Source organism: Pseudonaja textilis, chromosome 1 (genome assembly GCF_049901715.1).
Source record: "Pseudonaja textilis isolate UNSWEBS1 chromosome 1, rPseTex1.2, whole genome shotgun sequence".
In the NCBI taxonomy this organism is placed as follows: domain Eukaryota; kingdom Metazoa; phylum Chordata; class Lepidosauria; order Squamata; family Elapidae; genus Pseudonaja; species Pseudonaja textilis.
This window is the reverse complement of record NC_141990.1, coordinates 269,336,238-269,360,696: the sequence shown is the minus strand read 5'-3', so window position 1 is coordinate 269,360,696 and position 24,459 is coordinate 269,336,238. Positions and strand designations below refer to the sequence as shown.

The 24,459-nt window shown below is 39.5% G+C and overlaps 2 protein-coding genes across 5 annotated transcripts in view; one reads left to right on the top strand and one right to left on the bottom strand.

Annotated features, from left to right (window-relative positions):
• Positions 1-19,331, bottom strand: part of PTGR2 (prostaglandin reductase 2) — a 29,115-nt gene extending 9,784 nt beyond the window's left edge. For 2 of the 3 annotated variants that reach the window (XM_087921765.1, XM_026709362.2), the window contains exons 1-6: positions 11,063-11,187; positions 7,564-7,643; positions 6,685-6,803; positions 5,711-5,902; positions 4,075-4,245; positions 2,985-3,194 (exon numbers count right to left, since the gene is read on the bottom strand). In XM_087921765.1, coding sequence (XP_087777891.1) covers positions 2,985-3,194; positions 4,075-4,245; positions 5,711-5,902; positions 6,685-6,803; positions 7,564-7,600 — 729 coding nt within the window. In that variant the 5' untranslated portion in view covers positions 7,601-7,643; positions 11,063-11,187. Of the gene's footprint in view, positions 1-2,984; positions 3,195-4,074; positions 4,246-5,710; positions 5,903-6,684; positions 6,804-7,563; positions 7,644-11,062; positions 11,188-19,073 lie in introns of those variants that run through there. The other variant, XM_026709371.2, reaches the window with a different exon arrangement.
• Positions 19,077-24,459, top strand: part of MIDEAS (mitotic deacetylase associated SANT domain protein) — a 75,954-nt gene continuing 70,571 nt past the window's right edge. Inside the window, exon 1 of one of the 2 annotated variants that reach the window (XM_087921762.1) lies at positions 19,077-19,156. The gene's annotated coding sequence lies outside the window, so the exon portion shown is untranslated. Of the gene's footprint in view, positions 19,230-24,459 lie in introns of both variants that reach the window. The other variant, XM_026709351.2, reaches the window with a different exon arrangement.

Below are 24,459 nucleotides of genomic sequence, written 5' to 3'. Positions count from 1 at the left end.
GCTTGTTTGGGGGGTTGGACTAGATGACCTACAAGGTCCCTTCCAACTCTGATTATCTGTTATCTGAGTAAATTAGCCTTCGGCCAATTTTCAGTCAAAGTGTATGTAAGAACTAAAGTCATAATGTGACAAGGATATTGTTACATCTTCCCGAGTGATCATCTACTCCTCTGTGCAAGTTGGAGCATAAGGCTGATAAGTACTGTTCTGAGAATCAACAGCTAGACTTTCCCAAAAGAGCGGGCAGGCTTTGATTTACAGTGTCCTTTTCCTACAGTTCATTTTAGCAAAGTGCTGCTGGCCAAAGCAGGCACCATGTGTTGTGGTTAGCTGGCAGCAGGCTGAGGAGAGCGAGGATTCAGATGAGGGCCAGGACCATTATGGAGTGGACTGCTGCCTTCAGAGATTGTGGGGGCTGGCAGCAGTGATGAGGTTCCAGAGGAACCTGTGCCAAGTGCACGTGTGCACACAGCTGCTCACAGGAAAGAGCAGCTGCAGCAGCACGGGCGACTCGGGAGTAAGGCTGCAAGGTAATGCCCCCCCCCCTTAAGAAGATAAAAGCCAGCTATGAATTGGACGTTCTTTGAAGGAAGCAAAGACGTTTTGAAACTTGAGCCTTGTGGACATTGCAGTATCTTAGTTGGTATTTGAAGACTCTTGTGTTGTAAAATATTTCTAGGTAACCTTATCTGTTATTCTTGGCAGCCTCGCACAGTTTTGGCGAGGCTCGTGCTTATCAAAGTTAATTAGTTTGCAGCAGCCTTTTGACCGGGGATTCGTAAGAATCATTTAAAGGCTTCTGTTCCCTTTGGTTCGTGTTTGTTTTATTGGAAAAGGGTTTGGTTCAGAACACCAGGGAAGCACAGTCTGAAAATGCAATAGAATAGCAATAGAATATTCAACAGCAATGGGTTGACTAAGAGAACCATTAAAAGAACAGTGTGTTTTTATTACATGTACTGAAACAGAGTAGAAGAACATCCCATTTGTCTGGCCTACATTCTGTTGCAGCAACCAGCAATATGTTTCATTTATTCTTCTACAGGAAAAATAAGAGTAAAGAAAAAAAAGAGTCAAAATGCTATTCATCACAGTTATAGTATTCTGCATGGGCATCCATGATATGGGGAAAAGGGACAAGTGATGACCTTTACATCATGATGGTTATTCTTGCATTGGATGTCATAAGGGAAATGTGTAATTGCAGCATCTACACTATGAAGTGATACAATCAGATGTGTCACTTTTATGTTATCATGGTTTGTTATGGATGTGACTACAGTGAAACAAAAACTACAGTATGTGAGCAAGAGCATATATACCATGATTAACTTAAATACAGTTTATCAAATGAATCCAATTGTTCTGGTATCACTAGATTGGCTTCATGCTACTTATTAGGCTGTGTGTAATGTGTCATGCAAACATACAGTAAACATGTGTGTCACATTATCACTTTGGCCAGACTTTTAAGCATGCCTCAGATAGCAAAGATCATGTGATGAAGATAAGACTACATGCACAATTTAATTTCGATGAGAATAGAAGTAAATTAAATAAAAGAAAGAAAAAAGAAAAGAAAGGAAATGAACGAAACAAACAGCCAGACAAAACACAGAGAAGAAACCTACTGCAATGTGATGAAAAAGATCTTAGCATTCACTGATACTACACTACATCAATGGAAATCAGAGCAGACAGTACCCTAAAATTAAAAATATGTAGGTAATAAGCATCTTGTGTCAATTTTTTTGACTAACAGAACTCCAGAAAAGTGATAGAACAATATAAAAGACACTGCTCAATTTTTAGGAACATATATTCCAACAAATATTAGATCCCATACTACTTTACAGTTTGGAAAAAGAAATGGTGTCATCTCAGATTAACTGCTCAGATTTATCTGCCAAATTTTAGGTAAGCAATTATATTAGAAAGTGTCTTAAGAGTCCAAAACCATTTCAGCTTTCCTGAATTGAAAATTAATTCTATCTTAGCAAGTGTGGTTCAGATAGATTTAGTGAGGAATTATATCTTGGTGGAGAAAAGTTGGTGATTTGATTATCTGAATGCTTTGTCAACCTAATTTTGTATTCTTCTGATTTATACATCCATGACTTCCAGGGGTGGGATTCAAATTTTGTAACAACCGGTTCTGTGGGCATGGCTAGGTGGGCATGGCCATATGATTGGGTGGGCGTGGCTTTTTTCTTTGCAGCACCCCCGTGCTCCGTTTTTGGGCCTCCTGGGCCTCAGGGAAGCCTCCTGGGGGGGGGGGCATTTTGCTCCCAGAGGCTTCCCTGGGGCCCAGGAAGGTAAAAAATTAAGCACCAGGAGGGTGGGGTGCAGCACACACAGACACTCCATGCGCCCCTTTTTGCCTCCTGGTCCTTGGGGAAGCCTCCTGGATGAAGCAGTAAGACAGCGAGGGGGATCCCGACACAGCTGATCATCAGAACAGCTGATCATTGGGAGGAAAAAATAAGAAATATCTTAAGGAGTGACTGGGCGGGGGAGAATGTAGTCAGCGATGTCGGGCATGTGCGATAAGGCCTGACTGGGCAGGGAGGGGTGGAGAGGGGAGGAGCCAGCCATGGGTACAATTTGCCAATTCTCCAAACTGCGCAGAATCATAACAACCAGTTCTATAGAAACGGTCCGAACTGGTAGAATCCCATCCCTGATGACTTCTCACACCACTGCGTCCCGAACCAGCACAAGGACTCATGGGGAGCTCAACATGAGGAAAGAAAAGGTTTCTGCATATGTTCCTGCCTTTTCTCCAATTTCCAGCTATCTGGGTCCCTGCAGTATTTGGGGCCTAGATCCTGTGAAGAGCTAAACTCACATTAAAGCCAAAACAAGTTTAATATAGGGAGCAGGAGTGGGACTGAACATGATATATTTTTTTCTCCACACCTTGCCCTCTCCCAGCATCCACACAAATGCCTGAACAGAGTCTAAAGTAGATGAGGCACACTCACTTGTCTTATTACTGTATCACTGATGTCTCCACCAACATTGTCAAAATAGACGTCCACTCCATTTGGGCAATATTTGTGCAGCTGTTGTGCCACATTCTCTTTCTTATAGTTGATTGCAGCATCAAAACCCATTTCAGAGACCAAAACATTGCATTTTTCATCTGTGCCACAAATGCCAACTACTTTAGAACAGCCCTCCAGGAGACCTATCTTTGAAAGCAGAAAACCATGACAAAAAGTCAGCTTTTTGCAATCACTGGTCTTACAGCACAAGGATTTTTTAAAAGGTAAATCTATATTTTCTGTCAGTTACAAAATAACCATTGTATGCATCCTTTCTCTCAAGGAGCCAGCAGAGAGAGAGAGAGAGAAGACCAAACTGGACAATAATCATGGAATGGGTAAAAGCAATTTTAACCCATTGCCCTTCTTTGTCATAGTCTCAAATCAAAACAGTGATCCTCCCATCTATCAGCAAGATAGATGGTGCCAGACAGTTGGCACCAATAGAAGCTCTCTTCCTGTTCCATATAGCATGTGAGGTGGAAGCAAGACTAAACGGAGGTGAGCAATTTTTAAAATTTGGGGATTAAAGTCAGTACTTTTTAAAAACTTTTAATTTAAAAAATATATAAAATAAAGGCTCTCAAGGACCACAGGGGGTGTGACTAGTGATGTCATGATCATATAGAAAGGGTGGGGCCAAAATCTTTAGACCTTTTTCTTTGGTTTGGAGAGTTTTAAAACGGTGTTTAAGACTTGCACCCATGCTCCCAAGTCTTCCCAAAATTGGGAATATTGGCTTGATTGGAGACAGAGATGATTTCAGGATAAAAGGGGCACTTTTACCTCTGCAAAGCTTAGGATACTCTTGCATCTTTGAACTATGTCTTCAGGCTTTCTGCCAAATGAGTCAATTCAGGGGCAGGGGCGACTAGATGCTGCATATATATCCCATGATAAAGTCTGCCTATTTCTAGGGAAAAAATATAATGGCTCCTGTAAATCCCAATAATACAAATTTTGAGATTCATAGGCAGAACAATCTTTTCTAACAACAACCCTTAAGACTGAGCTTATAGCATCTTACCTGCCCAGCCAGAGAGCCACAAGCCCCAGCAGCTCCACTGACAACCAAGGTTTGATTAGAACCTGGAGATATATGTCCTTTCTCTCTGATTCCCAGCAAAGTTGTCAGCCCAGTCAAGCCAGCTGCACCCAGGAAATAGGAAAGGTGTCCATCTACGAGGTCTGGATCAATCTGAAGAAGAAGAAAAAAGGGTTTCAATGATGGAATTAATTCATCATTATCATTCTAGTCAAGATCCATTCTGATTTTTTGGCTGGATTCTTTTGGAAAGGTTCAAAGTTGGTTGATACTTTTTGGAGGACCAGGGGAGGACCAGGGGAGACATGATAGCGGTCTTCCAATATTTGAGGGGCTGCCACAGGGAGGAGGGGGTCAAGCTATTTTCTAAAGCTCCTGTAGGCCAGACAAGGAATAATAGATGGAAACTGAACAAGGAGAGATTTAACCCGGAAACAAAGAGAAACTTTCTGACAGTGAGAACAATCAACCAGTGGAACAGCTTGCCCTCAGAAGTTGTGGGAGCACCATCAGTTGAGACTTTCAAGAAGAGATTGGACTGCCATTTGTCAGAAATGGTGTAGGGTCTCCCACTTGGGTAGAGGGTTGGACTAGATGACCTACAAGGTCCCTTCCAACTCTGATTATCTATAATCTTGTCTTTTTTTTTTTTTGACATTTTGGTGTCCTATCTGAAGTCAGTTTAGTACAGTGGTTAAGGCATCAGGCTAGAAACTGACAGATTCTTGAGTTCTAACCTTGCCTTAGATATGAAGCTATCTTGATAGTTGGGCCAGTTATTCTCTCATAGCTCTATGAAGTAGGCAAGGGTTAACTACTTCTGAAAATGTAGAAAGAAAATTGCAAGAACTTTAGGCAGTTGCCAAGACTTAAATAACTGACTCGAAGGCACACGAAGGCACACAAAGAGTCAAAAATTATCTGTATAACAAGTATAACCTTGTTCCTTTGGTATTCAGCTAAAAATCACATTTCTGGTATCACATTGGATGCTGTGCCATAGGCAACTGTGCAAATGATAGAAAATGACAGTGGTTGTTCTTTGACAGTGGTGTTCTCAACAAACTGAAGTAGCGTCATCATATAGATGTTGCTATTATATACATGTTCCTCTGACAGTCATTACATGTTTCCATCAGTGGTGGGATTAAATTATTTTACTACCGATTCTGTGGGGGTGGCTTGGCTTGGTGGGTGTGGCTTGGTGGACGTGGCAGGGGAAGGACTGTAAAATCTCCATTCCCATCCCACTCCAGGGGAAGATTACTGCAAAAGCCCATTCCTTCCCCATCCCACTAACTAACCTAATTTCAAGCTCTGTTCTCCTGTGCAGGGCAACAAAAGAAGACCGAGCCAATCAGCTGGGACTCGGGAGGCAGAGAATAAATGTGGGCGGGGCCAGTCAGAGGTGGTATTTTCTGGTTCTCTGAACTACTCAAAATTTCCACTACCGGTTCTCCAGAACTAGTTAGAACCTGCTGAATACCACCTCTAGTCTCCATTCAATTCCCTCCCTATGGATATCCATAGTCTTTAACCACATATTGCTAGAGGTCAGGGCACATTTGTCTATATTGTTTTTCTCCAAAGGAAATGGAAAGAAATGACAAAACGTTACCTTGTTCAGTTGCTTTCCATCTAAAATGGCTTTGGTCTGCCAGGGCCAGGTAAAGGACGTCACAAACTCTCCTGGAGCAAAACATACATCTTTGCTTTCTTCCACACAACCAATTCCACCTCCATCAATAACTTCAGACAATTTCCAAGCCTGGATGTAGTCAGATCCAGAATCTTCATTCATACGACATCGCTAAAAGACAATTATTTGTAGCAAGATAATTTTTTAAAGCTCATTTTTCTCTTTGTCAAGAGATACATAGCTGGCCAACACATGAAGCTACAGGGATTTTAATGCTAGTCAGAAATATGGAAACTGCTAAATAATACAATAAACCTTTTAAAAGCCTGAGAAGAAAAAATAAAGATCATATTTTTATTACTGATAGACTAAGAGGTTGGTTGATGCACCAAAGGATCTTTTTTTCCTTATTCTGGTTTATATGGTACATCTTAGAAAAAAAATCATAATTCAAATTATGCAACACAAATTTCTGATGCAATCCTATGGAAAATGAATGTAAGTGGTAAAGTTATTATACAAAGAACTCTTTACTTCGCAGTAATTGAAGTAAATCCCAATGCTAATTTTTTAAATTACAATGTAGAATATTTGTATACTTTTTCAGAATAGAATTAATGTATGGCAGAGGGTTACATATATTCAGAGATCTTATGATTCTTTCCTCCAGTTACATTGGCTTTAATTGTAGAAGCTGCAATACTTTCCATATTGAGATTAGCAATCTGCTTGGAAGGAGGAAACCAAAAGCTCAGGTACTTGCCAAATACTTTGCAGTATGTGTGTTACGTGTGCTATAATCGTGGTCATGGGTATTTATGCAAAACAAAATACTCCCTCCTACTAAAGTTATAAATCACTATTTACGGTGACTCATGATTGGCAGATCACATTAAGAATCAACTGGCCAAATATTCTTCAAATATTTTGATATTTTTATTAAACCCACTTACCATGTAGGGATCCACAGACAAATAAAGTGTACGGACTTTAACTTGACCCTCATCAATTTTGTCTGAGAGGGTGGCTTCTTCCATACAGAAGTTTTCTGCAACTGGCACTCCATTGATGCCTAGAATGAGCCAGATCACAAGTTTAACTTAGTCTCTCTTTCCTCTTGAAATTATGGGAGTTAAATTAGCATTTCTGAACAATCACACCTGACTTTTCATGTTCCTTACAAAAGCATGTGTTTCTTCATTGAAACTATATATCTTGGGTTAGCCACCATTCTGATATTTACAAATTCTATTTGTATTTCTCCTCCCTAGCCTTTCTTCATTTTGGCCATGCTGATGTTCAACATGACGTATGCGTCTAAAAATCCTCATTCCTAACAAAGTAGTTTGTGACGCACATCAATTTTAATGTAAAGAAAACTGGAAAGAAATACCATCAATTTTGGTGCAAGAATGGGCAGCTGCTTTATAAATCTCAAGTAAAATATAAATTAACAAGAGGCCAGAAGGAAATTCACAAATACAATAACTTTAAGAATACACTATTCACAGTAAATATTGCTTACTGTTAGAAATCATGAATACATAAAACCTGCAAAATTGTTTACAGAATTCTCCACATTTCATACTCCAAAAACAGCAGTAATCTTATTTAGGTTATTTTATACATTTTTTCTCTTACACAAACTGAAAAATTCTCACCAACGCATCTGTAATTAGAAAATGTATGCTAAGAATGTCTTGTTGAAGACTTGCATTAAGCTTTGGATTTGCACATGAGAAATTGCCCTCTTGGATTTCTTTTTAATTCCCATTTAAAATGTTCTACAAAGACCAAAACTCAAATATGTTTTCCAACAAGTAGAAACATACCAGGGCGTGAATGCAATATCACTCTCTGAATGATCATCAGCCCTCCAGCAAATATCTGGCACAGATGAAAATCAGATTCCCTGTTTAAAAAAAGGACAATGTTTAACACCACCTAGAGAGAAATTGCCAGTAAGCAGTTTAAAAATCTAACAAATGGTTAAACACAAGGATATGGTTTGGGTTTTACAATAGATCTGTATAACTAAGAGCTCTGTGTATTTTCTGAAGGCTTTGAGTATGGCACCATGGCCACTCCTAAACTGCTCAACCAATTTTATTTTCAACATACCTGGAAGAAACAAAAATAAATTTGGGAATGGAAACAATAATATACATTTAAATATAAATCAAATACAATGTAAATTTTGCCACACATTTATTCTCCTAGTTTTCCTTTTATTCTCCTATTCACATTTATTCTATTTTGAGGAGGTCTATTTCCAGCAAATGTGTCCCTTGGGTTATAATGAGGTGAAGATAGAGGAATGGGTGTATGAGGAGAGCATATGCACCACCCATCCATAAAAATACAAACAATAAAGCATGGCTTGGAGCATTTCTCAGGAAATAGTGCACAGCAGAAGAGTTTGTTTCTTCACAGTCTTTAGAATGTGCTTTGTGGAAAGGAAACAAATTCACTGATACAGAAGGTAGAGAACAGATTGGCAAAGCACAAAATGTAGAAGGGAGAAATAGTTAGAAGTGCTAAAATGCCTCACTAGGAACTTGACAAGCAAAGGTTCATGCTAAAAATACAATCTATATTAGCTTTTTGCCAAATTGTCCTGCAGATTGTTTTGCAATGGAAGTCCATCCTAAACTGCCTCAGTTTTCGAAAGCATTTTAATCTGGATAACTCTGTATGGAAATAAATTTAGCAGACACTGTCAAAGTTGCATATCATATTTCCATAAGCTGATCCTTCCAGATATGTTGGAACAACACGCAGTAAGATGAATTTTAGCAAGCAGAAATGAAAAGTTCTACATATGGGTCAGAAAAATCAAAGGTACATGATGTGGGGAACATACTGGATAAAAGCGTACATCAAATATGCCGTGAGTTCTATCATACCGAGAATTTCATGACAATACTGGATAACAATTTAAGTTTTTGACAGGGAACAAGAAACTTCAGCAAATAACTTATACATCATTTACCATACAAAATGATTTCCTAAATGTTCACAGTTCTTTTTAGTTCATTTTTGAGAACTGAACTTCACTTTTCAATTCAGATAGAGCAATCAGTTTCAGAGTGTGATTGAATTCATACAATGCATGGTGGGTTTTTTCATGAATTACCAAATGAGACAAACAAGATAAATTTTGCTGATTTTTTTTCTCTGCAGCCCCTGACCTGACCTGGTCTATCTTTAAAACTGTGGTATCTTCCAACAGTTTACACCAAATATTGTCCCATTCTGTTCAATTTTCTATCCTAATAATCAATAATGGAGTCCTGAGTCCCTTTGCACAATTTATTTTCAACGTTCCTTTGTTGATCTAGAAAAGGTTTTAATAACAACATTTGTATCAACATAAACCTAAAATCTGATGCATTTTATGTTGAAAGCCAATGGTGGATACTATCATAAGCATGCATATGATTGCAATTTCCCTATCATTTTGTGGTAGAGATCAGGTAAAAGGCTGATTAGTGTCTTCAGAAAACACAGAACACAATATCAAACTCACCAAAAACATCTATACTGTTTTTTTTTTTATTTCAAAGGAATACATTCCCATTTGGAGCAGTTATTTATAGAATGGTTGGTATTTGGAATGGACTATGTACCTTTTTTAAGGAGGAAAGGATATCAAAATGTTAAATCTGCTTTGGTTTATTTATAGCAGAAGATTGGGATCTTTTTATGCCTTTTAAATGGGTTTTTGCCTATAGCTAGAGGTCGAGATGCAGAAAGTCTAGTTTTTATATTATGTTAATATATTAGAGCTCTATTTTGACTTTTTGTTGACAATTGGATAACGAGAATATATTACTTATTTGATTTATTACTAAGAGATGAGTTGTGGAATGAAAAGTTTTATATTTGTTAACTAAAAGGGGTGAAGAGACTAAGAAATTGTCCCAAATGTGCTTTTTTTCAACTGGACTTTTTTGTTTTTCTTTGTCCATCTATGTCAAAATTGAACAGCCCTCTCTCAACAGAGGGAGAGAGATAAATATCATTTATCTCCAGTCTACAAGTTCCTTCAGCAATTTCAAGAAGACTCCATACCCATTTGCACTACTCAGGTGACCCTGAGGATACACATAAACCTCTAGGTGGCCTCAATGGCTCTTTAAATTGAGAATGCAAATAATCAGCTGTCTACAAGAAATTTAAATCCTTCCATTCCCCACCATCTGGTCAGAGCTGAAGAAGCTTCTTAGATGAAAAGCGAAATGTCTTCAAAGAAAAACAAGAAAGTCCAGTTGCCTGTTGAAAAAAAAGAACCTTTGGGATAATCATCACCTGGATGACTGAGAATCTCCATAGATAGATTATGAAATTGATACTTGTGACGAGGGTAGGAAGTTACTTGCTTAAAGGGGGATTTTATTTGCTTTTTTATTTTTTTTAATTTTTTCATTTTCTATCTTGTACTATCTTTTATTAGTGTTTTTAAAAATCTTGATTAAAAACAAGAGCACTCGTGTTTACGGATGTGATTGTTCTTATATTCTGAATCAACATGAAAAACTACATCATCAAACATGTTTCTGTAGAGACTTAAGATAACACAGTTACATATATATTTACGGATCACAACTCTTTAATGCTGAAAGCAAGCGAGCAAAAAAAAAAAAAGCCCTCGAGTTTAGAAAATTTCAGAAAACAAATGGTGTTTATTTTCTGGTGAAAACTTTCCACTTAAGTTCTGGAGAGTTGGAGCATAGTGCTGGGGTGTGATGCGTATGTTACTGGATCCTAGCGACAGATGTTATTCAGAAACTTTATGCATAGTTTGGTCATATAATCCCTATACACAACCTTCTGAATGTAGCATTTCAGTACACAAGACACATCCCATCTTAACCATTACAAAGTTTCCTCTTTTAAAAAAGCACAGTAGGTAACTCCCTACGCATTCCTACAAATGTTACTCTTATACAGGCTTTCTCCTTCTTGCTGGGCTGAAGTTCGCCTCGTTTCACTTTAAGTCTACTAGTTTCTCTTCTTTTGAGGACTTGGACATTTTTCTGGTCATTATAGAGTAAATCATTGGGCACAGTGGGCAATGTAATTCATACTGTTCACACCTATTAGACAGTTATGGGATTTGGGGGTGAATAGGGAGGGTACACATTAGGACACATTACAGTACAACTGGCACAAAGAAATTTTATGTAAGTGCATAATCCATTAGCAATCAATGCACTGTGAAATATAAAGGAACACTGAGCTATTCAGAAGTCTGTGCTCTGAAGCAGATTCAAAGGGTTTCGCTCCTTATCTAACTTTTTCATCTGGACAAAACCCAGATTTACTCACCCAAGATCTGAGTCTCCAACCACATATGATTCTGGATCAGAGAAGAAGTCACAAGAGCAAAAAAAGAAAGAAAGAAAGAAAGCTCAAAGGGCTTCTGTCTGTCTGGCCAAGCCTCCTCTTAAAAGGGAAATGAAAGACTACTCAAAGCCACTTAAAAGGGCAATGGAAAAAAAGGCATTTTAGCTTAGTTTTACAGTTAGTAGTTCCTTTAGTGACATTTTGAAATTACAATGGCATTGAAAAATGTGAGTTATGACTGTTTTTCACATTTACGACTATTGCAGCATCTCCATAGTAACGTGATCAAAATTTGGACGCTGACTCATATTTATGACGGTTGCAATGTCCTGGGATTACCTTTTGCAATCTTCTGACAGACACGGTCAATAAGGAATCCAATTTCACTTAACAACTGTGTTAGTAACATAACTGCAGTGATTCATTTAACAACTGCGAGAAGAAAGGTTGCAAAATGAGGCAAAATTCACTTAACATCTGTCTTGCTTAACAACAGGAATATGGGTTCCATTGTGGTCGTAAGTCAAGGACTACCTGTACACACATTTATTGGAAAGAAAGGGTCCTGGATATGTAAGTCCAGTACTGCAGTCTTCTGCTATAGTTCATGGTTATTTTTTTTATTGAAGCTTTTTTAAAGTTGAAATCTTATCATAGTGGTGGCTAATCTTTTTGGGTTCCTGTGCCAAAAATTGTGCGAGCACTTGCATGCATGCATGCCAGAACCCTGAAGGCCCCCCGCCCCCTGTACATGCGTGCGCAATCCCCGCCACCCTCTTACATGCACTGTGACTCCCAGCTGATTTTTGGCCCATTTGAGGCCTTTTTCAGCCTCACAGAGGCCTGAGGAAAACTTCTGCAGCCTTTGCAGGCCAAAAAATGGGCCTGTTTCATCACTTCTGATATTTCCGGAAATACAGGAAATGATGAAATGGGCCTATTTTTCGGCCTGCAAAGGCTTTCCTCAAGCCTCTGGGAGGCTGAAAAAGGCTCAAACCGGGCAAAGATTAGTTGTGAGGTGCGCGCATGCGCAGTGAGGTAAATTTGCCTGTGGCTTGTGTGCCAGCACAAATGGCTCTACATGCCACCTGTGGCACGCATGCAATAGGTTCGCCATCACAGTCTTATCACATGCAGTTAAGACCCATTAAATTAGATCAGATCTAGATTGCTGGCTGGGAAATTCTGAAAGCTGAAATCCATGCATCTTTTAAGTTGCCAAGGATGAAAAAACTGATTTATTGAGATTCAGCATCCAATAAAATTGGCTGCTGCTGTGTGAAAAAAAAGAAAATAGGGGCACCTCCAACTACGTGCTCTTTAACCTGAAATTCGTGCTGATTTTAAAATGTTCTGCAGAATAGAAAAGTTGTTGTGGTTAGCTGGCAGCAGGTGCGGATGCTTGAGGAGAGTGAGGACTCAAATGAGGGCCCAGGACCATTAGGGAGTGGACTGCTGCCTTCAGAGATTGTGGGGATTGGCAGCAGCGCTAAGGAGGTTCCCAAGGAGCCTGTGCCAAGTGTGTGTGCGTGCACAGCTGTTCACAGGAAAAGAGCAGCTGCATCAGCATGGGCGACTTGAGAGTAAGGCTGCAAGGTAATGGCTCCTCCTTCAAGAAGATAAAAGCCAGCTGTGAAGTGAACATTCTTTATAGGAAGCAAAGACATTTTGAAACTCAGCCTTGTGGATATTGCAGTATCTTAAGTTGGTATTTGAAGACACTTGTGTTGTAAAATATTTCTTATCTGTTATTCTTGGAAGCCTTGCGCAGTTTTGGCAAGGCTTGTGCTTATCAAAGTTAATTAGTTTGCAGCAGCTTTTTAACCGGGGGTTCCTAAGAATAATTAAAAGGTTTCTGTTCCCTTTGGTTTGTGTTTTATTGGAAAAGGGTTTTGGATCAGAACAAAAGTGTAATGATGGATTATTTTCTTAAATGGTGAATATGGTTGCCCAAAGGTGCTTTTTCAGAAGGCAATTGGACTTTCTTGTTTTTTCTTTGAAGATATTTCGCTTCTGATCCAAGCTCCTTCAGCTCTGACAGGATAGTGGGGAATGGAAAGTTAGCCTTTTGCATCCTTTTTAGAGGGTCTTTCAAGCACTTAGGAAGTTTATCTGTGTCCTCAGGATCACCTGAATAGTGCTTCTGGTTCCTGTAGTCTGCAATTTTTTTCTCTGGAAATCCATTCCTACTCCCACACCTTTCCAAGGGTGTTTATCCCAAATTGTATAGGTAAAAGTCTGTAGAGATTCTCAGCCATCCAGGCATGGCTGTCCCAAAGGTACTTTTTCAGGGGGCAACTGGACTTTGTTTTGAATATGGTCAATTTATTATTCAGACATGCCATGTAAATTGTGCTGGCCAGAAGAGGGGGAAAAATCCAGTATATGTTTTATAGAAATGCCATAATTATTTGGCAGACTCAAAAATAAAATAATAATAAAATAAAATGCAAGCTTTCAAAATCTGTCATTTGGTGCCACATAATCAACTTTTTAAAATGAGTCAGTATGTTTATTTGAGAATAGATATGACTGTGTATATTTAAGCTGTCTTGCATGTTAATGTTGACCTGAAAGACAGGATGTAAATGAAAACTATTCCAAGCAAATATACTAGTTCTGAATAAATATTCCACCTTCTTCTCTGGTTAACTGTTCAGTCAGGTTTAATGTAATCTATAAAGCAGCTGATTATATTTTACTCTATGTGTTAGGCCAGGGGTGTCAAATTTGCCTCGTCCCCACGCCATCACATTATATATTATGACTTTTTCCCCCTTCACTAAACCAGGCATGGGCATGGCCAGTGTTTGATGCATCCAGCCCATGGGCCATGAGTTTGATACCCCTGTGTTAGGCCAACCAAATCCATGCAATTAATTTACAGGTGAACGTGTCACATGAACTCAGGAACAGAAAAAAGCATACCGGCAGGTCACTTAATCACTGTAAGTGGGCCGTAGCAGTGTAATGGGTAGTAGGAATGACTTTGAGGAACAAAAGAAGAGCTGTATCCAAGACACTGGTTTGAGAAAAGAAATTTGAGTCTGAACAGAAATGCAATTTGAGAAAAGTGTCTCAAATCTGACCCCTTTCTAGTTATCTTAAAAATAAAGGGAGGGAAGAAAGCATCTTTAGATTTTCAAAATTCTCTTCTTGTAACCTTACAGTAAAACTGGCATTAGCATTCATAACTTTAGTTTCCTAGCCTGGTCTCCTTTGAAGGGCTGACAAGCAACAATATAGCACATTATAGATAAAGAGTGCTGCTGGCTAACTTTTGTCCATATACAGCTATATTAAGTCTGTATAGACATAATTTGAGCAGCTTTCTTGTCACTTGTCATTGCCTTCTTCAGGAATCTTTGGAACGATTTTCAGCAGCCTGATCTACAGCCCTGAGTTCCTTGTGGTTTCCCATAAAATATTAATTAAGTCCAACGGGTCTTAGCTTACAGGTATTTTAATTTTCATTCCAAATTATCACAAAACCTTGTAGATTCTTCTTTAATTATCATACTCTGGGTGTATCATGTGAGGGCATAATTCTTTAGAGAATTTCATAACGCCGGAAAAGAGAACAGGATAACCAACCTCAAGGCAGATTGACTCAATTACAGCACTTCTGGAAATCTTGAACAGCCAGGTTGGGGAATGATGCTCCTGGAGAAAATCTATCTACATATTGGGAAAGAATCCACACTGACTTGATGGTACCTAGTCAATCAATTAATTTGTTCTTCTTTAGGAATGAGTTGTTTTAATTTAGGATAATTTCCCCCTATAATAGACATTGTAGGAGAACAGCTGTGTTAGTCTATTGTAGCCTTAAATCAGAAGGAGTCTGGTAATACCATTCCCAACACATTAAGGTATACAATGTTGTGAGTATAGCTTACATTTTTTAAACACAATGTATTGGCCGGAAAGGTGTTACCAAACTCATCCTGATTCCTGCCCCTGCTAAAAATGGTAAACTCCTACAGCCAATATTAATTCCTAGAAACTATCCCTTATTATTAAACTGGTCTCATTTATTAAGAAACTGGAGATAGGAGACTGCAAGGGGGATGAATGGTATTACTGTTCCTCAGAGACAACTATGATTTAGGAAATGCAGAAGTCTTGCAAATCATAGCAACAGTATAGACAGCATAGCAACAACAGCTGCAGCAATGAAAGGGAGGGAAAAACGCAATATGGGTTGTGAGAAGAACAAATGTAAGGAATGAAAAGCCAACAGCTAAAGAGCTCTGCAAGAGTCCATGTCGCCAGCATGATTGATAGTAAGTAACTAAACCTTCTCTTGCCTGTTCTTATGCTTAAATAAAATATCAACATTTCAGTAGGTATATGTGTCTGCGTATTAATCTATGCGTGTGGTGCTTTCCTTGTGGCCAAGTAGTGATTATTTTCACAAAGTTCTTCACGTAGATGTTGTTGCTATTTTTAGGGAAGTAGGATTTTCAGAGTTAGATAAAGCTAGATTTTATTAGCATTTGTTATGCTTTCAAACTTCTGATCAAAACATGTAAATTGTTTATTTTTAACTCCTGTCTTGCCCAGTGAAGCCTACTTGGATGTCTGTATTGCTTGTGACTTAAGAGCTCAGCAGAGCTGCTCTTTCACATGCTGTTCATGATACAGGCAAAGAGGCATTATGCTGAAGATTGGTTGGGACAGCAGGATTCCCATTATAGAAGGCTTACCTCAAAAGAAGTATGACTAGGGTCAACATTTTTAAAATGCATGCATGCATTTTAAACCTTGCCTGCTGAAATTGTATTAGTTTGACTGTTTCACCATCAATGGAATGGAAGTGATCACAGCTCAATACTACTGATTTATTTATCCTTGCCAAAAACAATTCCCAGGAATTTGTATCTTGAAAACATGAAATGTCATAAAAAGCCTAATATCAAATAAGACAAACATTGACACAATATATTAGGCACAATTCATTCTCCTCTAAAACAGCTTAAGCTTTCAGAAGACCAACCATGAAAAAGATACAAATACAATATCGGGTTCTTTAAGGCAATGATCCTTCGTATTAATTTAGGAATAAAATCTGATGAGGATAGCTTTTAATTCAACATGGATAGAATTGCACTGTAGACTCATGAATTCTGTTCAGAGTACATGATTACTGTACTGTGCTGAACACAAAGGCAATAATTCCGCTTGTAGTCTTTTGCTATTCAGTTTTGGCCACAGGCAAGCTAATTTGATAGTCGTGATCATTTATCTTCATTGTCTGACACTAAGACCAAGTAATATAGAGCAGTGTTTCTCAACCTGGGCAACTTTAAGATGTGTGGACTTCAACTCCCAGGATTTCCAAGCCAGTCTACATATCTTAAAGTTGCCACAGTTGAGAAACACTGATTTAGTGCCAGATTACCATATTGGGAAAAAAAGTTTTACAATATATATTTTTATAAGCTTCTGTTCTTCCAAGCTAGCGTGCTGTCCAGCTATTTCGTATTCTATCTTCCTTTTTTATTGACTTTTTCATGTGTAAAATATACCAGAACAATGCATTTTATCATAGTAAAGCATCTAGTCATTTCTACAGCTGCAGAAGAGTATACAATATTCCTATTTTCGATTAGAAAGGAACTCTATACTCCAATGACATCTCTGGGGGCTGGGAAAAAGTTTTGCTCTTGCTATGTAGATGGAACAGCTGTCACCTGTTATTCCACTGAGACTAACCCAATCCAGAAAATGGCACTGAACAGAGACGAAGAAGCGAACTATGCCAACTTAGAAGCTCTATTGGGAAACAGCTAATGGACACAGCTCAATTATGACATGTTCCAGCATTCTCTTACACACAAAATGATAGCATGCTGCACAAAGTGATGGCTTAAGCTCACAACATGCTATTATTGTATCCTAATCCTTTGGGCTCACTGCTATGGACAGCAATTGCCCTATTCCTGACCCTTTCTATGGATAAGAAGTCATATCCTCCTCTGCTATTCACATCCACTACTTTGGAAAGGGAGCTTGGTTCACACAAGGCAGCAGGCAAATAGATGCCAGGAGATCTGCAAGAAGCATTAGCAGCTGGGACAATGTTCTAGATCTGCTCAGGGAGGGGAAAACTCAACTGCCAAGGTACTAAAGAAATTGCCCAGGACATACATGTTTACCACAACTATGTGTGTCGTATTAGCAATGACAAAGTGATTGGTTGGACGTGAGGATTTCATGAACCTAATCAATTGTTATTAAACAAACCAGTTACACAAACTATATGATGTAATGTGTGAACCCATTGTTAATTCTAGAAACAATGTTTCAGTTAAGTAAGGGTTTTTTTTAATTTATTTATTAGATTTGTATTGCCGCCTATTCGCCATGGTGGTTCAAGGCGGCTTACAACATATAAAATCACAACATAAAACAGTAAAACTTGTAAAATCAAATAAATTAATATAGTAAAATCCCCCCGTGACACAGATTACATGAGCCATTTAATGGGCTCCATCCCGCTGTGGGTTCCCCAGGCCCGTTGGCAGAATTAGGTCTTCAACGCCTTCCGGAAGAGAATCAGTGAGGGCCAATCTAATCTCTGGGGGAATGATGTTCTAGAGGGAGGGAGCCACCATGGAGAAGGCCCTTCTTCTGGGTCCCACCAGGTATATCTTCCTCAGAGATGGGACCCACAACATTCCCTGCCTCCCCATTCTGATGGGTCGGGTAGATGTGACTGGCAAGAGACGGTCCCTCAGATAGCTTCATCCCAAGCCATGAAGGGCTTTAAAGGTGACAACCAGCACCTTGAATTGCACCTGGAAACAAATTGGCAGCCAGTGCAGCTCCCACAGGAGAGGTGGTACATGTGCACACCGGGCTCTTCACAAAACCGTGCGGGCTGCTGCATTTTGCACCAACTGGAGCCTCCAGATGCTTTTCAAGGGCAGCCGCACGTGCAGCACATTACAATAGTCAAGATGGGAAGTGACTAAGGCATTAGTGATTGTGAGTAGGGATTATTGGTCCAGGAACGGGTGTAACTGGCGCACAACCCAGAAGAGTTGTTGTATGAATACACCCAGAGAAAGGATAAAAGTACATGTTCAAGTTGTTGTTGATAGTCATTCTGGCTCCCTCATTTTGAAAACGGATAGGAAAGATACAGAATAGTAGGCAGAATTACTTGGCTATAGTCACACAACACACGATCAGCTCATCCAAATGTTCTTGGTTCACACAACAGACAAGCCATAACCTTATATGACTGATTTGCACAGCACATTAGGCTAATATATGCACTTCATCTACATTCTCTCTGTTTCTTTGCCTGCAAGGATACAGGATCCTGACCTGAACACACAGCACAAAAACAAATTAAAGCACAGGAAATCTCATTTACAGAAGTGACATCAGGTGGGGGGGTCTAACATTAGACCAAACTTCCCCAACCTGGCACCTTCCAGGTGCTGGGTCTAGATCTCCCCTAAATTTCTGGCTATGATACTTCCAACACTCCTAGAGAGCGGTCAAGTTGAGGAAGAAGGCATTAGGCAGCAGGCAGTAAATGACTCAGCCGGATTTGAATTGCAGAAAGGCAGCAATCGTTTTAAAGGAATAATCTTGATCAAAACTGAAAGGAGGGAGGACAGTGCTTGCAGGACTGTCCGTCTCACGTGCCAAGGAACTCGGCTCGACCGGGGCGCTTGCCAGCGTCAAGTTATAGCAGGACTGACGCAAAGCTGGACTCGTCGTTCAAGATGAAAAAGGCGCTTCAGCCAGGCATGCCGAACTCGGCTTAAAGGACTCCCAAGAGCTACTATCGATACGAAAAGGTCCTTCCTTTTCCCGATAATCACCGCCCACCATCTTCATACGCCCTGCACCTTCTCACGCGACCGGTCGAGACAGAGGAACCGGGGCACCGCGAGGAGGTGGCACCGACTTGCCAAAAAGCTGGTTTCGGAATCTACCACTTCTAGGAAGTGACGCCTTCCCAGAATCCTACCGCAAGGGGCGAAGTTGGCGCTGCCTTGGTTTGGCTGGTTGACGACGGCGGCGGCGTCTTTGCCACCCGTCTGGACTGCTGAGGTGAGCTCGTCCTTTCCGCGCTTGGATTTGGGTTGTCCGGCCGCTCTTCGGTTCCCTTGGACTCCTGCAGCAGGTAGCTTAGTCCGGACTTCTCCTTTTACTCCTTTCCGCTCCCTCCTGCTCCCTTCCGAGCAGAGCAAGTTGCAGGAGAAAGTTTACGAGGAGAGAGAGAGGGGTGGGGGTTGGTTTACGTTTGACTATGCAAATATAGAACAGGGCAGAGCAGGCGCCGAGTGAGTGACAGCAGAGCAGCTTGGAGTTGTTTTGCAAAAAGCGAGCGGCCGCGTCGGCCGTTTGAACCCTCGGCATGGGGAGGGGTGTGTGTGTGTGTGTGTGTGCAAAGTTAAGAAAGCCCTTGTCACGAGTTGGCGGTTGTTGTTGTCCTTTTTTAAAAAGTAGCTCAGGTTTCGGGCCGCTCCTCTTTGGAGCTCCCTAACTGCTGCTTCGCCCTAGACAAGAGGCCGCGCGGTTAATTTCGCCTCGGATTCCACGCGCAGCGAATCAAACAAACACTGGAATCAAACGGGTGGCGATGAGTTGCGATCTTCCGCAAGGATCTTGGGGCCTTTATTCCCAGAACAAAGCTTTCCCTGAGACTGACCTCTGTGCTGCTGCTGCTGCTGCCGTTAATAGACAGGGGGAGAGCGGGAAGCTTAGGTCGAGAAGCGGTCTTTCCAGATGTGGGACGCGGCTGCAAACGCCAACCAGAAACAGCCCTTCCTGCTTTGCAGCGCAGTAAGAAAATGTCCCTTTTCCCCTGCCCGTCGTTCTTGGAATAAGCAGGTTTTCCCCGGGTCTCGCGGCGGACGGAGAACGAGAAGCCCACTGGGACTCAGGCTTGCAACATACCGGTAGTCTCGGTAGTCTGTTCCGTGTTTTATTCGTACTAGAGAGGGGGGGGATTCTTTGGCAGGGAGCTCTCCCAACACCCACTGACATGTGGCAGTGCTTTACATAATGCTGGCAAGCCTTCTGGTAAGCCTTCTGAAGGCTTATTTTGGAGAGATTGCAACCTTGCAGAAGGTACCTTGCAGAGGGCTTGGACTGAAATGTTGCTCTTCCTTTGTAAAATCTGTAACCGGCTTAAAGAAAACCTGCCATTTGAAATGCAAAATAAATAAATAAAAAAGGGGTAAAGAGGGGCATTTCCCCACTTGCACCTTGTATAGCATGAATATGTTCTGGAAGCCTCTTTTCTTTGGACAACTCATGCCTAAAGGAGTTTAAAATTTTAAAGTGATGCTTTCACTTTTAAAGAGGCAACAAGTAGGTGGTTTGCACCATGAGTGTAATCTCATATACTTCACTCACCGTTTTGTCAGGGTCATAGGTGACATCTAAGGTGGCCATTTAAATAAGTATGGATATCTGACATTTGCTAAGAGCTCAGGGCAACAAAGCCAGGCAACCCTCCCATCTGTGACCTTAATGCATCCTGTACACTGTCAGTATGGATGGCGCCATTTGCTGGCATCATATCTGTGACAGGATAAGGGCAGATTTATTATGTGAAACATATTACAAGAAAAACCCACTCTGTAGATACTTGATGCTTTAATTAGTTCCATGAGGCAGCTGCCTCATTGTGCCAAGCTTTTAATATTAGGAACAGCTCAATATGCAGAGAAACCTGCTTTTATCATGCTACTACTGAACCACAGGACAGAGTATTTGTAATAGTAGATAATATTCTTGGATTCTGTTTAGTCCAGCATATTTCACTAGGCGGGGCAAGGGTTGTATTTGCACAAACTGCTAGTCCATAATTAACTGAACAATCTTTTTCTTCCTAACATTATTCCCTTGCCACGGCAGGGTCTGCTTATCAGCAAAACATCTCCATTTGGCTCAATCCAGGGCATCTTCTTCAATTAACTGAACTATATGTTAACCAGGTTTTGACCAGGTTTATAGCCACACTGAGCCACCAATTAGCTAGCTGCAGTTTAACATAGTACATAATACTTCTATTAGCCAATTAACATTGGCCTGTGTAGTGGATCTATTAAATTATTGAAATCTTCTATATTAGCAACTTTGAAACTTTGCAACGCCTTAAAATCATAAATGAATTTTCTGTAACTTAAATGAAGAAAATTGTTTTTCCCCCATTAGTTTGAGTTTAGACAAAAAGTATAACACTTCTAAGAATTAAATATTAATCTATACCACAAGTCTTTTCAGGCTTTGCAGTGTCATTAGTGTCCACTGGGACTTATGCAGGCAAAGTAAGGAGCAAAGACAAACCAGTTTGAAATAAGGCCTTATTCTGCCTGGGCAAAGCTGATCATTTAAAAAAAAAAAGTAAGAAAGAGAGAGAGAGAGAACCCAGTTGCTAATGACCACACTGAGAGGTCTCAACCCACAGTTTGAGAGCTTCTGTCTTAGTCTAATTTTCTGCTTCTTTAATAGAAAGAAATAAGCACAGTTTTTAAGGACTAAGGGTTAAAAGCAGTCTCCATCATTCTCAGACATATGCATAATTCATTTTAATGGTTCCTTCTAGCCATGTTATACAAAATCGTGATTTTGCCTAAACATAAGTCTTTTTAAAAATAAAATACTGACAGTCCTCTACTTACAACAGTTCATTTAGTGACTGTTTAAAGTTACAATGGCACTGAAAAAGTGAGTACCATTTTTCACACTTATGACCATTGTAACATCCCTATGGTCACGTGATCAAAATTCAGACTCTTGGCAACTGACTCATATTTATGACAGATGTCTTGGGGTCATGTGATCACCTTTATGCAACTTCCTCACAAGTAGAGTCAATGGGAAATTCAGATTCACTTAACAACCGTGCTACTTATTTAACTGCATTGATTCACTTAACATCTGTGGCAAGAAAGGTCATAAAATGGGGCAAAACTCACTTAACAAATGTTTCACTTAGCAACAGAAATTTGAGGCTCAATTGTAGCCAATAAGTCAAGGACTATTTATAAGTTAGTTTGTTACAGCCACATTTCTATGCTCAGCCTTTGCATTGAAGATCTCTAAAATATGAGATTTGTCTTTGCGGGTCAAAGTATAAATTACTGCATAACTGAGAGAGTTCCTATATGTCCTAAGAATCAGGTAACAGCTATAGTTCTTGTGTGGTTTGTATATTGGTGACTTTATATGCATTCTGCATATTTTTAGTATTTTACCTGATTTGCACGAAGATCAAATACTTCAAAAAAAAAAGGAGTTTTTGATTCATTAGTAAACTGAATCAACAAACGTTATGTGTTTAGACTTCTAGTTGAAAACAAAAATGAAACAAGTGTCAATGAATTAAACAAAAATTGAAAGTAATATAGCTTTATATACACATATATGATATCAACTTTGTGAACATGTGTCTTTCAATACAGAAATTATATACACAAGGTCAGACTGTAACAGATACTAACTAAAGGAGTCTAGGGTAAAATGTCATTTTGACTTTAACTCTAGCAATAATTTGCTCAATACAATATTGCATTCTTGCACAGTATAAGAGTGCAAAAATCATATTTCTCTCTTGGTAGTTTTTTGCCTTGAGTTCCTGTCTTATAAAAGAAAAAATGCATTGTGGCCAAAAAAATAATATATTCTCGAATGCATTTTAGAGTTTTGTAATCTGTAACAAAAAACTTCAGCCACACCTTTTTGCAGAATGTGTGTTTTGGGTTATTGGCAGAACTTTCTTGCAAGGAAATGATGAAGAAAAAATCTGGCATGTTGCTCTGAGGCAGAGCACAGGCAATAGGGGTGGTTTTTCTCACCATTTGCTCCTATCAGCTTGTTCAAAGGTACAGACAGATGGGCTGCCTTGCCTTTGGAAAAGAAAATATTTTAATGCATCATAGAAAATCAGATGGCTTGCATGAAAGAAGAGGTACTTAAGTTCAAAGGATGCTTTGACACGCAAGATAAGATTTAGTGGTAATGTTTCCCTTGCAAGGTTATCCAAAGTTTTTTTTTGAATTTATTGAATTTTTATATCAATATAAATGGTAACAAAGATGATACAACTCATAACAGTTGCAAACAAAATTGCTAAAGGGCATTTCATTTAAACTAAAACTACTAAGTTTATGTAACAAAACGTAAATAAACTGAAAACATAAAAAAGAAAAGAGAGAAAAAAAGGAAAGAAAATTTCATCTCCATAATTTCCAAAAAAGTAATACACTACAGTATTCCATTTTTAAATAATACTGTAAATTAAACCTAAACCCACATTTTGATTTCTTTCCCAATAAGATTTATTATGTTCGGCTGTCTCAGGTGCTGGAAAGGGTTTGTGAGAGGAGGACAACTAGGCCCTAAAGTTGGTGTAGGCCTCTGCTTAATTGAAGGCCTCAGATTAACAATATATAATAATGCCGGCTGAGCTGATTTTGCAAAAATACTGAATTATTTTTATAAGAGTTTGGTGTAGTGCTTAAGGCAGCAAACTAGAAAGCAGGAAACCCTTGAGTTCAATTCAATTTCTGCTTTAACCATAAAAGTCAGCAGGGTGTTTCTGGGCCAGTCACTCTGTCTCAGTCCAGCTACCCTCATAGGGTTGTTGTTATAGGGAAAGTAGGAAGGTGTGGTGGATATGTTTCTTGCCATGAGTCATTTGTAAAAACAATAAAGGTGTGATATTGGATGGATGGATACATGCATCCATCCATCCATCCATACATCATAGGGTTGTTGTTATAGGGAAAATAGGAAAGTGCGGTGGATATGTTTGTTGCCAATAAAGTAAAAACAATAAAGATGGGATAATAAAAACAATAAAGACAGGATAATAAATAAATAAATACATAGATTCTTATTATAGTTAGAATTAAATCCTTACCACAATTTTATAGATATTACATAATAACTGTCAAATTGAACTCACAAAGAAATATGTTCCGTATTATCTTCAGGTTACTTTCTTCCATTCCATGCACAGCCAGTGATATCCCAATTAGTCATCCAATGGCAAGTTTACAGTCCTCCCAGCTATTTCAAAATGGGCTGGGAGGCCTGCACTTCTTTTTCTACTCTTGACAGGACTTGCCTATCTACCTACCTTTGAGAAAAAGAAAAAAAAATAAGTGGCACAAACTGGTTGGTGTTTCCAGAATTGGAAGGCATTGCCATTCCTTTTGGGGGGGCCCTTTTCACTCCTTCTGTGGCTCCAAAGGGGGCATAGAATGACTAGAAAGTTTCCATTTTTGTGAAGCCTTTCTAGTTTTTTGTCAGTATAGCAGAGGAGTCAGTTAAGGTCCTACCTGATTCAGCTCTTCGGAAAATGATTGACTTCGGCTAAAAGAGGGTCAAAGGGACCT